Source organism: Oncorhynchus masou, chromosome 10, assembly GCF_036934945.1.
Source record: "Oncorhynchus masou masou isolate Uvic2021 chromosome 10, UVic_Omas_1.1, whole genome shotgun sequence".
Lineage (NCBI taxonomy): Eukaryota > Metazoa > Chordata > Actinopteri > Salmoniformes > Salmonidae > Oncorhynchus > Oncorhynchus masou.
The window spans coordinates 38,965,783-38,980,379 of NC_088221.1; the positions used below are offsets into that span (position 1 = coordinate 38,965,783).

The 14,597-nt window shown below is 44.6% G+C and overlaps 1 protein-coding gene across 3 annotated transcripts; it reads right to left on the reverse strand.

Moving 5' to 3' along the window:
- Positions 1–366: 366 nt before the first annotated feature.
- Positions 367–14,349, reverse strand: LOC135547600 (ETS translocation variant 5-like). Of its 3 annotated transcripts, none has more exons than XM_064976748.1 (13): positions 14,229–14,349; positions 12,223–12,349; positions 11,613–11,706; positions 11,385–11,432; positions 10,414–10,464; positions 8,355–8,478; positions 7,919–8,140; positions 6,334–6,638; positions 4,727–4,789; positions 4,213–4,281; positions 3,207–3,376; positions 2,877–2,984; positions 367–2,686 (listed from the first exon to the last, which is right to left on the reverse strand). In XM_064976748.1, exons 2-13 carry the CDS (start codon positions 12,268–12,270, stop codon positions 2,468–2,470), a joined length of 1,521 nt encoding a protein of 506 aa, XP_064832820.1. In that variant the 5' UTR covers positions 12,271–12,349; positions 14,229–14,349; the 3' UTR covers positions 367–2,467. The 3 variants fall into 3 exon arrangements, with proteins under 3 accessions (XP_064832820.1, XP_064832818.1, XP_064832817.1); XM_064976746.1 differs by having other exon boundaries at positions 2,883–2,984; positions 7,919–8,212; XM_064976745.1 differs by having other exon boundaries at positions 7,919–8,212.
- Positions 14,350–14,597: the final 248 nt, after the last annotated feature.

A 14,597-nucleotide genomic window follows, 5' to 3' on the forward strand; every position in this document is an offset into this window, starting at 1 on the left:
ATGATCAATGATTCATCTGTACATTGTAACAATTGCCACTGATTTCCCGGGAGTCCTGCCACATTAGTCAGTATTGCTAAACCATTTGCAATAGGAGAGTCGAAGGTAATCTTTAACAAAGAAAATATCAAAACCGGAGAAGGAAAAAACAGGGGAAAAAGGTGACTTGTCAGTAATTAGCAAAGCCAAGCACTTCAGTTTAGTCCCAAATGGCACCCTATTTCCTATATAGTGCACTATTTTTGACCAGGGTACTGGATAAAAGTAGTGCACTATAGGGAATAGGGTGCCATTTGGTGACGCAGCCTGTGTGAGGATGAGGAGGAGCGGGAACAGGGAACGACAAAACAGATCAGACCACCGGAAGAGAAGCAGAAAGAAGAGTTTATTGTACCCAGTACAGATCATTATAAACTTTGCAGTGTAAAGGAACACATTGTGAAGAGGGAGAGAAGGTGAAGCCTATACAAGTTCAGAGACTAGAGGTGGATACTTACATCTCTTAACTGTCTGAATTGGCACCCTCTTTTCAAAAGGTAGTTCACTATATAGGAAATAGGGTGCCATTTGGGATTCTCGCCCCCCCCTAGTAACTTGGCAAGTCAGTGAAGAACAAATTCTTATTTACAATGACGGCCTACCTCGGCCAACACTGGGCCAATTGTGCACCGCCCTATGGGACTCTCAATCACAGCCAGATGTGATACTACCTGGATTCGAACCAGGGACTGTAGTGACACCCCTTGCACTGAGATGCAGTGCCCTAGACCACTGCACCACACTGAATGGAACCCAAGTCACACTACTTCTTTATAACTAATACTATTTTCTCACTCTTCATCCTACTATTTCAGTCACCAATAACGGCCTCTAAAAAGAAAACTATCTGCAGTAATAATCACGTCACAGGGATACATGAGTTATAGGCAGAACTATACAGGCTTATACAATAAAATCAGATGCAGCCTTAGCAAAAATATATATTTATATAAGTTTGTCTTTTTCCCCCCATTTAAGAAACAAACAAAATGCAGAGAACTTTCACAATTTGTCTTCTTTGTCCAGAGTAAAGCCATATGTTAGTGGACAGTTTGTTTGAATACACTGTCATGCAAAGAGAAGCAGAGGTCTCTTGTTGACAACCTGCAATTGATAGAAAGAGGACTCCAGGGAAAGGTGTATAATTCCACACCTTCGCATGCAATGTCCTGAAAGATGCCATCCTGGTGCATTTAAGAATCTAGTACACTCACTGCCGCAGAAACATCAAGCACCCAATAAAATGAAAAAAAAAAAAAAAGTTAACAGTATGTTTTAAAAAATTCTAAATCTCTGGGGAAAAATAGACAGAGTGGTCCCTTTTTGGAAAATGAAAGATTCCTGCAGGGGATTTATTGTTTGAGGTGGAACGCTGATTAGTTACAACCTTTAGGAAATATAAGTAGTTTATGAAAAAAAAAAAAAATCAATGTTGTAGAGTGTCAGTAGAAATGAGAATGGACAACAAGACAGAGTCTGCATCCTAAATTACACACTATTCAGTGCACTACTTTTGACCAGAGCCACATGGGTTTTGTAAAGGAGTGCATAGGGTCATTCCAGACACAGCGACAGTACTCCGAGCTAGTCTGGCTACTCACTGGTAACCTCAGCTAGCCCAGCACAAACATTCATGACACTGGATAAATACACAGCTGGGGCAGCATTAAAAACAAAAAGGTAGGTCACTGGTCTGAAGAATCCATCCATGGAAACCATAGAATATCCTATTGGGCTGGAGTGCTACAGATCTAAATCTTTAACCAATCGTAGACGAGACAGCATTCTTTTCTATACCAAGTCTACAGAAACCAACAGGTATGTAGGTTTCTTTATAAATATTCAAATATTACTATTTATTTTTGCAAATCAAAGCCCTTGCTTACACAGATCTTATTGTTACTATGTGGCAGAAAAATATATTTATTGGGGACCAAAAAGGCAACTACAGAATAGATACTTTTGTCAGAATTAACTTTTAATATAATTATTTTAGAAAAAGCAGATTGTCCAAAATCAGAACTGTTACAATTCTTGCAGTCTACACAGAGATCTATCGGTCGGTCCTCCGGCATGCTGCCATAATAACATGGCCCCTGGTCTATTACGTCCTCTTAGTCTCCATAGCAATGACACCAATTCACCTTGAGTTGAGAGTTGGCGGAGCCACTGAAGTCCATAACACCCTTACTTCCACGGTCCCCGCGTTCTTGGTACTATAGATGATGCCAAGGAACGTGGTTGGTGCAGGTTTCTCCTCAGTTGTTTTAGGGGGAGGGTTATGTTAATCCGTAAGTGGGCAGGATTGGAGGAGTAACTTAGCGGAGCGAGGGAGGTTTCGGGCTCAGGTTTGATCCAGTTTCTTGCTCAGCCTCAGCAGTCGGAGCTTGATCTCTGGGTTGGGTTTAGGAGCAGTGGGGGGGGGCAGTCAGTACCCGTAGGGTAGAACTACACACTGCTCCCCAGAGTCCACCAAGTAAGGGGTGTTCTTGTAGTGGGTGAGGGGCAGGGTGTCATCATCCACCCCAGCGCAGGGCAGGCTGTCAGGGTCGGCCTTCAGGTTTGGCCTCTGGTTGTCAGGGAAGGCCATGGAGAACAGGGCCTCAGGGTCACACACAAACTTGTACACGTACCTCTCGCCAGCAACCTGGAAAGGACCAATCGGAGAAGATCAAGTTAGTTAGATCCACAGAATCAAATAGAACACAATAGTTCTAACATGATATAATATGGATCTCTATGGCTACATCACCCTCCAAGGTTGTATTCAAATGAGCCAAGGAAGCATCAGGCTGTAGCTGAGGAGAAATGGGGAAGGATAGAAAGGGTGAACCTGCCTTTACCTTCTGCATGATGCCCTTCTCGTAGTAGTAGCGCAGAGAACGACTCAGCTTGTCATAGTTCATGGCTGGCCTGTTCTTCTGGATGCCCCAGCGGCGAGCCACCTGAAGAGACAAGACAGAAAACACTAAATCAGTCACAATGCCTGATTGAACATCTTCATTTTTTAATTTTAATAAAAAAGGAGGGATTGAATGAGTACACCGACTTTTAATGGCATGAAATACTACTAGGATCAGGGCAAGGAACTGACCTATAAAAAGTCATTTGTAAGAGAATCTGTCAAGTTCATAAAAAAAAAAATGATTTAAACATTTCCAACTGACCTCTTCTGGCTCAATGAGTTTGAACTCCATGCCCCGGCCTGTCCAGGCAATGAAGTGACCGTTGGCCGGGTCATCCAATAGGGTGACCAGAAACTGCCAGAGCTGCAGAGAGCCACGCCGCTGGTAGGGCGGGCCATCGCGGTACACTGAGGGCTCCTGCTTGACCTTCCCTGTGGTTGGGGGGGAGGGGGGAGTGAGCACTGTACTTTGGGGCAGCCTAGCCATCTAGCATGTCAGGCAAATTTAATTATCTTTTTACAGAGTTGGGAATTTTTACAGGGACCTCAATACTTAGGTGCTGATACAATATGTATTACGATTCAATGTGACTTTATTGCCATTCCATGGTCCGAACATATTCACACCATATGTCTGCTGCAGATGGACAAGAGAGCCATGAGAAAATATTTGGACCAGTCATGGAAATAAAAGAGCTGATAATAAAATAGGCTCCGTATTTTAAAAGGAGAACAAGCTATGAAGGAAAAATAGAGTTTTGGTGCAGGTATAGCCAAGTAGCACAAAAAGGATATTAAGATAGACATTGATAGTCAAAACTAACTTTGGCGTTAGTGCAAAATGTTAGTCTGGCTAATCATTGGGGCCTCAAGGGGAGAAATGGGCCGTGTGGGGGTCTCAATTATAATGAACTAGCAAGTTAAAATTGCTAGCCCACCCAACAGCTAGCTACAGTGTGGTGAGACATTCCTATGAGCTGTGGACTGTGAAGGGGAGCAGGCTACTCATTTTGCACCCGCCTGCCATCTCTGCTGCTCAAAAGGAGACTTTCTACAGTTCTCCTCTCAAGTCAGTCACGCAACAGGCATAGTGATAAACCTGTCCTTTCAAATGCTGCCAGCAGCTGAGTAGAGACGGAGTCCCCTGTGATGCTTGTAAAGCACCCCCTAACCCCCCCAAGGATAGGATGAACCCCATGCTGCTCAAATACCTCTCGCACAGCCCCAGGACGGGACAAGCCTGTTCCTAATGTAAAGCATTTTCTTACCTTCAAGTCTGTCAGGAACCACGCAGGTATCATCATAGTACAGGTGAGGCTCTCTGTCAAAGGAGAAACCTGTGATTGGAAGAGAGAGGTTAGCTAGCCAGGGGAGGGCATGGGAACACAGCCTACATTTAGCCGTGGAGGCCAGCTACTATATCCAGGGAGACTAAACTGCTCACAAAGCAATATAGCCAGGTAGCTTCACAAGAGTGGACAATGATGTTGTGCTAACATGATGCGGACAGCAGTGCTGCGGAGCGGTGTTGAAACAGTGAAAACAGGCCTCATTGATAGAGAGACGTCATTCTAATGTTGACTTGTACCTTGCGGCATGTCCTGTTCCCCAACCACGCAGCACTTTATAACCTCTCAATACGTCACAACTAGAGGCAACAGCTACCAGTAAGCCCTCGTAACATTTTTATTGCGAGAGCTTTGAGTAGAATTTCCTATGTATTTATTACAGAGGAATTAAAACTTGAAACATGCCACTGCTAAGATGGAAATGGATACTTACCTTCATGGTTGTTTTGGTAGAAGGTTCCGGCTCTTCCAAATGTAGACTGACAGATAGGCACTTCTAACAGAGGGAGGACGAGACAACATATCAACGTCGACCTCTAACATGAGTATATTTAGAACACTGCTCTGCTTGCACACTAGTAAAGGGAGATTGGATACTGCTTGTATGTACATTTCCGGATACGTTCTGTCTGTCTATATACCCATTCCCATGGTTGTTGACATGAGGACGAACGTGCTACATTCTTCACCTCTTATCAACCTGCCGCTGCAGCACTTCCTCTATTATACAACTGACTTCGACCTAGCAACCAATCAGCTGGGCTGTAGATGTCCACTAGCCATCCCACATCAAATCATGACAAAACACGTTATGCCTGGCTGGTCCCCATGGGGTCAAGCCCCACCCCCCGATCTGCTGAGTTGGAAAAGCCCCCACGGTCCCACTCCACCCCTTGGTTTCCTGTCCTCTCCTAAGGACCAGATCTTTACCACACTTTAGGGCCATATCTACAAAGCATTTACACTCCTATTCTCAAGTTTGGGCTCGTTAATTAAAGCATCATGGATCCTCTATCCAATTGCATTAGATGGCACCCTATTCAGTATATAGTGCACACATTCTGCCCAGAAACCAAAAGTAGTACACTGTATTGGGAACAGGGTGCCATTTCAGACACATCCGTTGTGGTGAGCAGTCCCAACCAGGAGAGACAAAAGTGTGATGTGACTATGGTGACTACTGGCTATGCTCTTATCCATCCATCCATCCAGAGAGACAGAGGCCGGGCCAGTGGACCTTTATGCTGACGTATGTATTTATAGGTTGTAAGAAGCTAAGAGGATTTGGCATTACATCACTGGCCCCCCAATCATAAAGCTGAGGGGGAGAATGAAAGAGGGACCGTGCAAAGCTGGCCTGGGCAGAGGACGGAAGGAAAGGTGGGTGTTGGTGGCAGAATAGGGACAACAGCTGGGGTGCGTGGGCATCGAGATGAAAAGTAAAACAAAATTCTAGTCAAGTCAAGCTAAGAGACCCATTTTTACTGGCCTGACTGTCAGAGCAGAGTGGTTGACGTATTTGGAAGTGACACGGTGATGTCTGTATGTGCGTTACGACTGCTGACGCAGGGCGGTGTGAGGGTCTACACGGTTGTGTTTGTTAATGGTTTCTGGGATTTGCTGCGCTAAAACTAACAACCGCATGCCAGCGAGCAGAATCAACAGGGACAGACACTTTTCACCATATAACCAGTCTGCTCCTATGCAGCCTGTCTGGAGGGGACTAACTCTCCTAGGACAGCAACCTGCATCAGAGCCCCAAGGTTATTTCCTGTTTCACTTTCCTTTTGTCCTAAGGGTGCACTTGTTCACTCCACTTTATGGAAAGAAAGGAACGGTAGAAGAAATATGGTGGAAACTCATGTGTTTACACCAATCCAATGCATTAAGGAGAGCACACTTAAGGGTAAAGATTTGGAACCAATGTCAAAACTCACACCCCTCAAACCCTATGACAACCCTGTGGGTCAGCTGTAATGCTGTAGTCTGTGTAGTGTAGCCGACCGATCCAGAGGAGCATGAAGGTAGCCAGCCACTCACCAGAGTCGAAGCAGAAGTCCTGGGGCTCCTGCTTGATGGCCATGTGGTGGAAGGCAGCCTGAGGGGGGCCCATGGAGGGGACACCCTGCTCGGTGTAGCGAGGGTCCAGCAGCTCCTGCTTGAAGCCGTGTTGAGGCACGGGACCAGCGACCAGGGGCTCAGACATCTGCCGGTGGTAGGGGGGCCTCCCGTCCCTGGGTAGGGCACTGTGGCTGGGGGCCTGCGGTTGGGCTAGGAACTGAGGGTGAGTCCGGCTCTCAGAGGGAGGGAAGGGGAGACACGGCTCCGACATCTGTCTCTGGAACCTGGGGTGGAGGAAGGCATGGGAGAGGGGGTGGGAGGTTACTATTAATGAAAACTGTGGCTATAAACTAATGTTTGAACAGAGAGATGAATTTAAAGTTCATTACACTCTTATACTACTGATGGCTATGAAAACTGTAGCTTAAAAACATTTCAGATTTAAAGAGAATGGAATCTTGATAAACTGTTTAAATATACAAGGCATACATTTACAGTAAATGTGAGTTAGAGTCTTCGACCATTGAGGAACTACTGAGCGCCCAGCTTAAGACCAAAACGCAACGCACACGCCACTCAGGAACCAAATGTACTCAGTGCAACCAAGCCTGCGAATAAAAGCTGTAAATGAGATGGGGGCAGGTGTCAATAGCTAGCAGGTATAAAATATCCTCCGGTGACCGTAAGATAGAGACAAGGCCAACGGCTTCTGGCTACACAGAGAGCATATTACTGGCTGGTGATGACATGCCCTGCGTTCCAACACATCCCACCAGGAGTCCTGTCACAGGTGGGGGTGACAGAGCGGTGGGTTGTTCCCACGGGGGTTCCCACACTGCCAGCACATTTCACTCCTCAATATAGGGGACCTTCCACACCCCTCCTAAAAAGGCAGCATTAGACAAAGCCTGATCCTCTCCACTGGTCTTAATGTGTTAAATTGCACGGTGTGTCTCAGAATGCAATGAAAACGCAAACGCCTGTCTTATTGAGATGGATGTTTACATTTAGAGAGGTCAACCTAGGGTCAGGAGTTTTCTATAGAGACAGGCTCATTAGTTAGGATGTTAGTAAACACCTGGATGGAGTCATTCACCTGTTCAGCAATGTTGGATGTTAAACTCCATATTTGCATAAACTCCTATACCAGTAAGCCTCAGGCTCTCTCATGATTAACTCCTATACCAGTAAGACTAACTCCTATACCAGTAAGCATGGCAGAATCTCTCATGATTAACTCCTATACCAGTAAGCCAGTAAGCATGGCAGAATCTCTCATGATTAACTCCTATACCAGTAAGCATGGCAGAATCTCTCATGATTAACTCCTATACCAGTAAGCATGGCAGAATCTCTCATGATTAACTCCTATACCAGTAAGCATGGCAGAATCTCTCATGATTAACTCCTATACCAGTAAGCATGGCAGAATCTCTCATGATTAACTCCTATACCAGTAAGCATGGCAGAATCTCTCATGATTAACTCCTATACCAGTAAGCATGGCAGAATCTCTCATGATTAACTCCTATACCAGTAAGCATGGCAGGATAGGACCAATCACCTGTGCTCAGGGCTGTAGTTACCATCCTGACTGAGGAGTGAGGGGGGGCAGGGCACTGCATAGGGTGGGCTCTGGAGGGGGAGTGGCCTCTGCTGGTTGTGGGCTGGGCCAACTGCTTGGTTGTCAGGCTGCAGGGGGTGTGGCCCTTGGTTCCGATAGGGTATTTGATGAGGGGAAGGAGTCTGCTGGCTGACTGGGAGTGTCCTTGGGGTGTTGGTAGAGCTGCATGGTGACACGGGTGTAGAGGGAGGGGTCAATGGCTTATAGGCCCCACTGGGTCTCCTCTCATAGGCACTGTTGAGGGCGACAGAGGCCGGTTAGACGGAAGGCTTGTATCAGCATGGTCAAAATACTTGTCTCTTTTGTTGGTGTGGTGAAAGGTAACATAGTGTGTGTGTGTGTGTGATATATATATTATATTATATATATATATTACCTGTCGCTGTAAAGGCACTTCTCTCCATACGGCATGGGACTCCTTTCCTGGTCACAAGGACACATCTCTTTGGAGGGACTCAGTTCCCGTTTAATCTTGGATGGTGGGGGGCCATGAAACATTACTGAGAAGAGAGAGGGGCAACACAATAGAAACACTTTTAGCGCTACTTAAATCAACCTAGAAAACAAGTCGGAGGTTATTCAGTGTCCTCCATTTTTCAATGAATGGACATTGGGGGAAAACAACACTATCAATCAGCACTGTGAGCCACTTAACCCCGTCGAAGCCCAACCACGGCTGGCAGCCCAATAGAAAACTTCCATCCATCCATCAGTATGATACGATCATCACCGTCCTCTCCCGTCAGATGTCTATTACGGACACCGGTTCCCTCCCAAATGGCACCCATAGGGCTCTGGCCAAAAGGTTAGCACTATATGGAATAGGGGGAGCCCTGGTCATTACCCATGAATCAGTGTGGCCGTAATTCAATAATTCTCCTCTCTAACCATTAGATCTCCAGTCGACTCCCATTTCCCGCACCACATAATGGGCCAGTGAAAGCGGATGCGCAGGCGAGAGGCGTAACAGGAGCTGGATACCTCACCCTAACTGATGGACCAGGGAAGGGAGGGGTGACAGGGAACCAATAGGCATGTGAGCAGAGCTCCCTGCTCATGCATACTATAAAAGCTCAGAGCAGGACCACATGCAGTAGTGCCTCAAATGGAACACACGAAAGCGAGAGAAAACGGATGAAGAATGGGAAATGAAGGCACAACTAATAAGCAGTCTTTCCTCCCCACTCTCCGAGACAGGGGTCGTGATGATTGGAGGGCAAGGTTCAGTACAGGAGTGTGTGTGGAGCACATAGGCTGCCATGTGACAGCCGGATGACTGAAGGCAGGGCAGGGGCCACACAGGGCTGGTGAATAGAGAGCCTGGCCCGTTTGGTTATGGGGTCGCTGCTAAACCCACACACTATCCTGCACACTTACACATGCACCCAAACGGCTACGTCAAGAACTATACTGCACAGAGACCTCACAAGCCCTACTACACACCCCAGCATGGGCCCCACTGTCTAAACACGCATGACAGCAGCAACCTTAATAATATATTGCAACACCTCCGCAGTCATTTACAGTATGCTAGGCTACCATGCAGATCGGGGTCCAAAACAGCAACAAAGACAGATGCCAGCAACCACACCCCGTCTCTGATGCCACATCAGACAAAAACAAACTGGAAAAGGGAAGAATCATAAAACGCTCCACTGAACATAACTCAAATATTTCCCTTGGATGCCATATAAAAGGCTCTGTGCACTGCTGACAAATGGGGGAGGTGAAGCTGTACAGTCAGAGAGGGGGAGGGAGAAGGGCTGGGTGGACTGGGCCTCTATTGGATACCCCCACCCGCAGGAATCCATCCCACTCCAGAGGCTGGATTTGAGTGCATGAAAGTGTGAAATCAGATTATGAGCTTGGCTCATGTGATGCCCCACGCCAATCGCCTGATTAAACCCAAAATGGGAGGAGGGGAAAGTCTCTCCAGAGTAAAGAAGGATGTTTTAGGGTAAGAAGAATGGCGTCAAGCCCTGGCAGGATGAAAGCCCTCTCAGGATGGTGAATGAGTGAGTGAGTGAGCCCAGGAGAATGAGAGCGAGACCAGGAGAATGAGAGCGAGACCAGGAGAATGAGAGAGAGACCAGGAGAATGAGAGACCAGGAGAATGAGAGAGAGACCAGGAGAATGAGAGCGAGACCAGGAGAATGAGAGAGAGACCAGGAGAATGAGAGTGATCATCAGGGTTTGTTATCTTAAACATTCTGAACCCAGTCAATGGAGCAGAGTAAAGACACAGAATGAACTGAGTTAACATTTCTATGGGCAAATGGCTCCTTCAGTGAAGCTCGGTTTAATCCTGAAGGCCTAGGTCTTTCAGGCAAGCACAGCAGCAGTCCCAAGATCAGATCTTGCTACATTGTGTGCGTCGGGGAACTTGACACCTCTACATCCCAGCCTGGTATAAATAATACATCTCAGGTACTCACAGCTATCCGACTGAAAATCCGGGACAAACTGTTCATCATCAGGCACCTGGGCTGTGGAGGGAGAAAACAGAGTGTTAAACAAGTGGATACTAATTGGGTTTCCACTGGGTGAACAAACTGTAAATCTCATCTTGATGTCTTTATTCAAAAGGAACCAAAGCTATTTTGTTCAATCCACAGAAAAAAATTAACATTGGGAAATACTTAGGAACTTTGTTAAAATCCCAAGACAATGGACGAGTAATTACCACTCTTGCAGTGGTTCAAGGGTAGAAAATGCCTGTTAAGATTTGCCAGTTAATTTAGAGTGTGACAATTTAAAAAAAAAAGTGAACGTTGAAAGAAATGTTGTAGTTAAATTCAAGGACTCTTAGGTCAGCATAGTTGCTTATTTATGGCACTTCGCTGTAGTTTAATGCACAGAAAAAAAAGTGATGAATATTTCAAATTCTCATTTTAGGTTAATCTGCCCACTTGCTCAATGCATCTCAAAAACCATCTGGGAACAGAATTCAATCACCCAAAACATTTTTCTCCATTTGGTCACCCTCTTTCCAAAGAAAATACTTATTTTTCTGCCTGTATTGACGACAGCTACTTCAAGGGGAATTGTATTACTTTTCCAAAGGCGTCACATATGGATGAGATTGAATTAACATAACCAATGTCTACCAGAGGGCAAGTACTCCCGGGTTGTGCTGAGAGCAACAGAATATATAGAAAGAAATTCAGCAGAAAAGGGGAAGCATTCAGTATCAACTCTGTGGTACACTTAAGCAATAAGGCCCGGGGGTGTGTTATATGGCCAATATGCCGAGGTGCCTTATTGCCATTATAAACTGGTTACCAATTAGAGCAGAAAAAATAAATGTTGTCTCATACTCGTGGTATATGGTCTGATGTACCACGGCTGTCAGCCAATCAGCATTCAGGGCTTGAACCACCCATTTTATGATTACTAGATAACTCACCTTCTGCAATCCAGATCTCCTGCAATTGACTGAGATCTTGGAAGAGGTCTGAAACAGAATTGTTTTATTTTTTAAAACTGAGCCTACAGACCTCTGTTCAAATGTCAGATTGGTAAGTAGAGAGCACTTTAACAATCCACATTACATATGATAGGAATAAAAAGTATGGTTGTGTCGGGTGGCTCATGCTGATGTCAAAGGGTAACGAAGAAGTAGTTGTCCAATTACCTTCCGTGTCCTGGGCGAGTACTGTGTCTACAAACTTCCTTTTCCTGCTGTCTATGATTGGTCTGCTGTATGGTTCCTCCACATGAGATTTTTGCTGAAATGATGAAAACATAACCAAATTATTAGTTAGAGCTGTTTAGTGTGACTGGGCTGTGTATACATGTAAATATGCCTCTGGTGTGACTCCATTGTCTTGAGAATGTTACATCACCTCCACTTCTAGTTGGAATGTTGACAAACCTCAATCTATTGCTCTGTTTGAATAGCCACACTAGCAAACCATTATAGAATACATGGCCAGTACATTCTGACTCTGTATTGCAAGCAGTATGGAAGTTTGGATAGTGGAACAGAGCCAATGATGACGACCATGCTCCTGATTGATAAAGGGAAAGGGGGTATCTAATCAGTGGTCCAACAAAGTATTCAACTGAAATGTCTTCCGGCATTTAACCCAACCCCTCTGAATCAGAGAGGTGGGAGGGAGGGGGGGGATGCCTGCCTCAAAGCGACATCCAAGAGAACCATACAAATCGAATAATTAGAATGGGCATTCCCATTGAACGTTCTAGTATTTATATTTCTATGAAGATATGAGGGGCATGCTTACATTGGGTAGGACCATAAATGGGACTTGCTGGTCGTAGAATCCATCCATGTTATCCAGGTCTTCAAAGGTTCCCAGAAAAGGGTCTTAAGCGATATCGCAAAAGTCACTTTATGTACCAACTGTTCAACTGTGGACAAAAACAAAATAGAAAACATATGTTAGTAGTTCAACTCTGCCAGAGTACTTGATCATCCAGTTTCTTTCACAAAAATAGACACTTCACTAGGGTCCTATCAGAACCCATATAACCCGCACCGCCTCTTGCTCTTGTTTCCTAATGCAACAACAGCTCTTCTAACTGAACATGCTGGTTTAGAGCATGTCCTGCATGCACAACTTAAATACACGCTGTAGTTGTGTGACGTATGGAACTCTTATATAAAGCAAAGCCAGCCATCTGTTCAGGCGATTAGGAGACTGCATTCATAATCAGCTATGACTGAGCAGGGGAAACCTTCAAGGATGGGTCTTCAACCCTACAGACTGAGGCATTTGACGCAACCGTATTGTATAGAGCACGAGTGTTATTTAATTTTGTTTAGTCATTAACGAATTACTGAAGAATATTAGACAACAGAAAATCCTGTCTATAAATAAATCCCAATAGAAACATCTTGTTACACTATACCTCTCCATACTGAGGCAAACTACTTGTTTCATAGTGACCTTTAAATATAAAATCCTAGCACAGCCTCCATATCCCCTGGGAATAGGGAAGTTACACTCACTTGCACATAAAACCCGACAGAAAAAGTGGCAGAGAATGGGATGGGAATAAAACAAATAGTAAATTCATAACCTTCCATTCCACGTGGATAGCCCTCCCACTCCAAACCTCCTTGAGCTTGACGCGAGTCACTATACTTCACCCGTTTATTATATTAAATGGATGACTAATAAAGCGATAACCGCCATTACAGCGACACGGTAGATACCATTTTATGCATCATTAAAGTTGTCTGTGTAGTACAACAGTGGACAAATCATAGTGTACAACATTACGCATATTTTAAACCAAGTTTTGAAAACAGTGGCGTTGTCAATGGCCACAAATCCAAAGTAGCAGGTGATCCGTTTTATTCCCCCCCTCTCCCAAATATAATTCAAATTCCCACATTTGATCATGTAACTTGGTGTAGCCTAAACTTAACCACAGATTTTTACTCCAGATAATGAGATCTAACCAATGATAGTTGGTATCCAATTACTGGGAGTTACAGGATAGGTACTGTTTGGTGAAACAGAGAATTTGACCAACCTTAACATTGCCATACAGGGTTCGTTATGGATTCGGTCAAATATGTATATTCTAAAAATGTTCGTGTCTAGTTGCATGGTGCTTTGGAATTGTTATACATTCTCAGTAATGGATACCAACAATATTTTGTTAAATCATATCTGGAGTAAAAATCGGTAGTTGCCCTATAAAAGCAGCAAGTGGAAAGTTGTAGGCAAAAAAAAGACAATAGCCTATATTGCAGACTGCTGATGAAAATCAAGGCTCCTATTGAGAACTGATTATGTATTTGAAAACGCTAACGTAATTTATTTCCCCAAAAGTGAATGCAAAAAAAATGACCCACTAAATATTAGCTTGTTCAAAGCAATTGAAGGGGTTGATGAATAACATCCGACCTACAACCCCCCCCTCCCCCTTCACGGACCCTTACATTTTTTTTAATGAAGTGAAACTCGATCCGTGTGAAACACTGCGAAGAAAATAACCTGACCTCTCCATTCATAAAATCAGAAAACAGTCTTCCGACTCGGAGATAAAATAAATAGGTAGACTCAGATAAAGAACGAGCAATACTACACAGCAATTAGTACAAAGCGAGAGAAAATGGTTGCCAAAGTAAATGTTTTCTTGGAGAAAGATGGCGATCCGTTTTCGCCCATGGCAGAGATCTAAATTTGCTGTTGCAGGCGATCGTAAACTTATTGATATTCCATCGCCACAGATGGATATCCAAGCAAAATGACAATTCAGATTTCAGACTACTCACCCTGTGCGCGTTTCAATTCAGTTACAGTATGACAAGAACGAAATAGAAAAATCCATACAAAAAAAAGACAGAAACGTCTCTGTTCAATGATCAATTGATGCGTTCCATCCGACTCACACAACTGACTGAGCTTTTAGATAACGATGGCTTGGTTTTCCCTGGGGCTCGAGTGGTACACAGAGCCACACTCTCATTGGCTCGTCGGCATTGTCATTCTTGCGAGTAACCAATGGGCAATTCGAAATTAATTAATTATATTTCAAGTGCTCGAGGACCAATGGAAACGTGGATGGCAAAAGGTGGATCGGTCCTATTATTTGTTTTTAATGAATGGCTGTGTTTCATTCACTTTCATTCACGTTTCGTCAC

Excerpts from the sequence above, each read along its gene's own strand:
- LOC135547600 (XM_064976745.1), bottom strand. The coding sequence starts at position 12,270 with ATGGATGGATTCTACGACCAGCAAGTCCCATTTATGGTCCTACCCAAT. Across the intron at positions 4,790-6,333 it reads GGACTTCTGCTTCGACTCTG|AAGTGCCTATCTGTCAGTCT; the intron begins GTGAGTGGCTGG and ends TCCCTCTGTTAG. Across the intron at positions 2,985-3,206 it reads AACTCATTGAGCCAGAAGAG|GTGGCTCGCCGCTGGGGCAT; the intron begins GTCAGTTGGAAA and ends TTGTCTCTTCAG.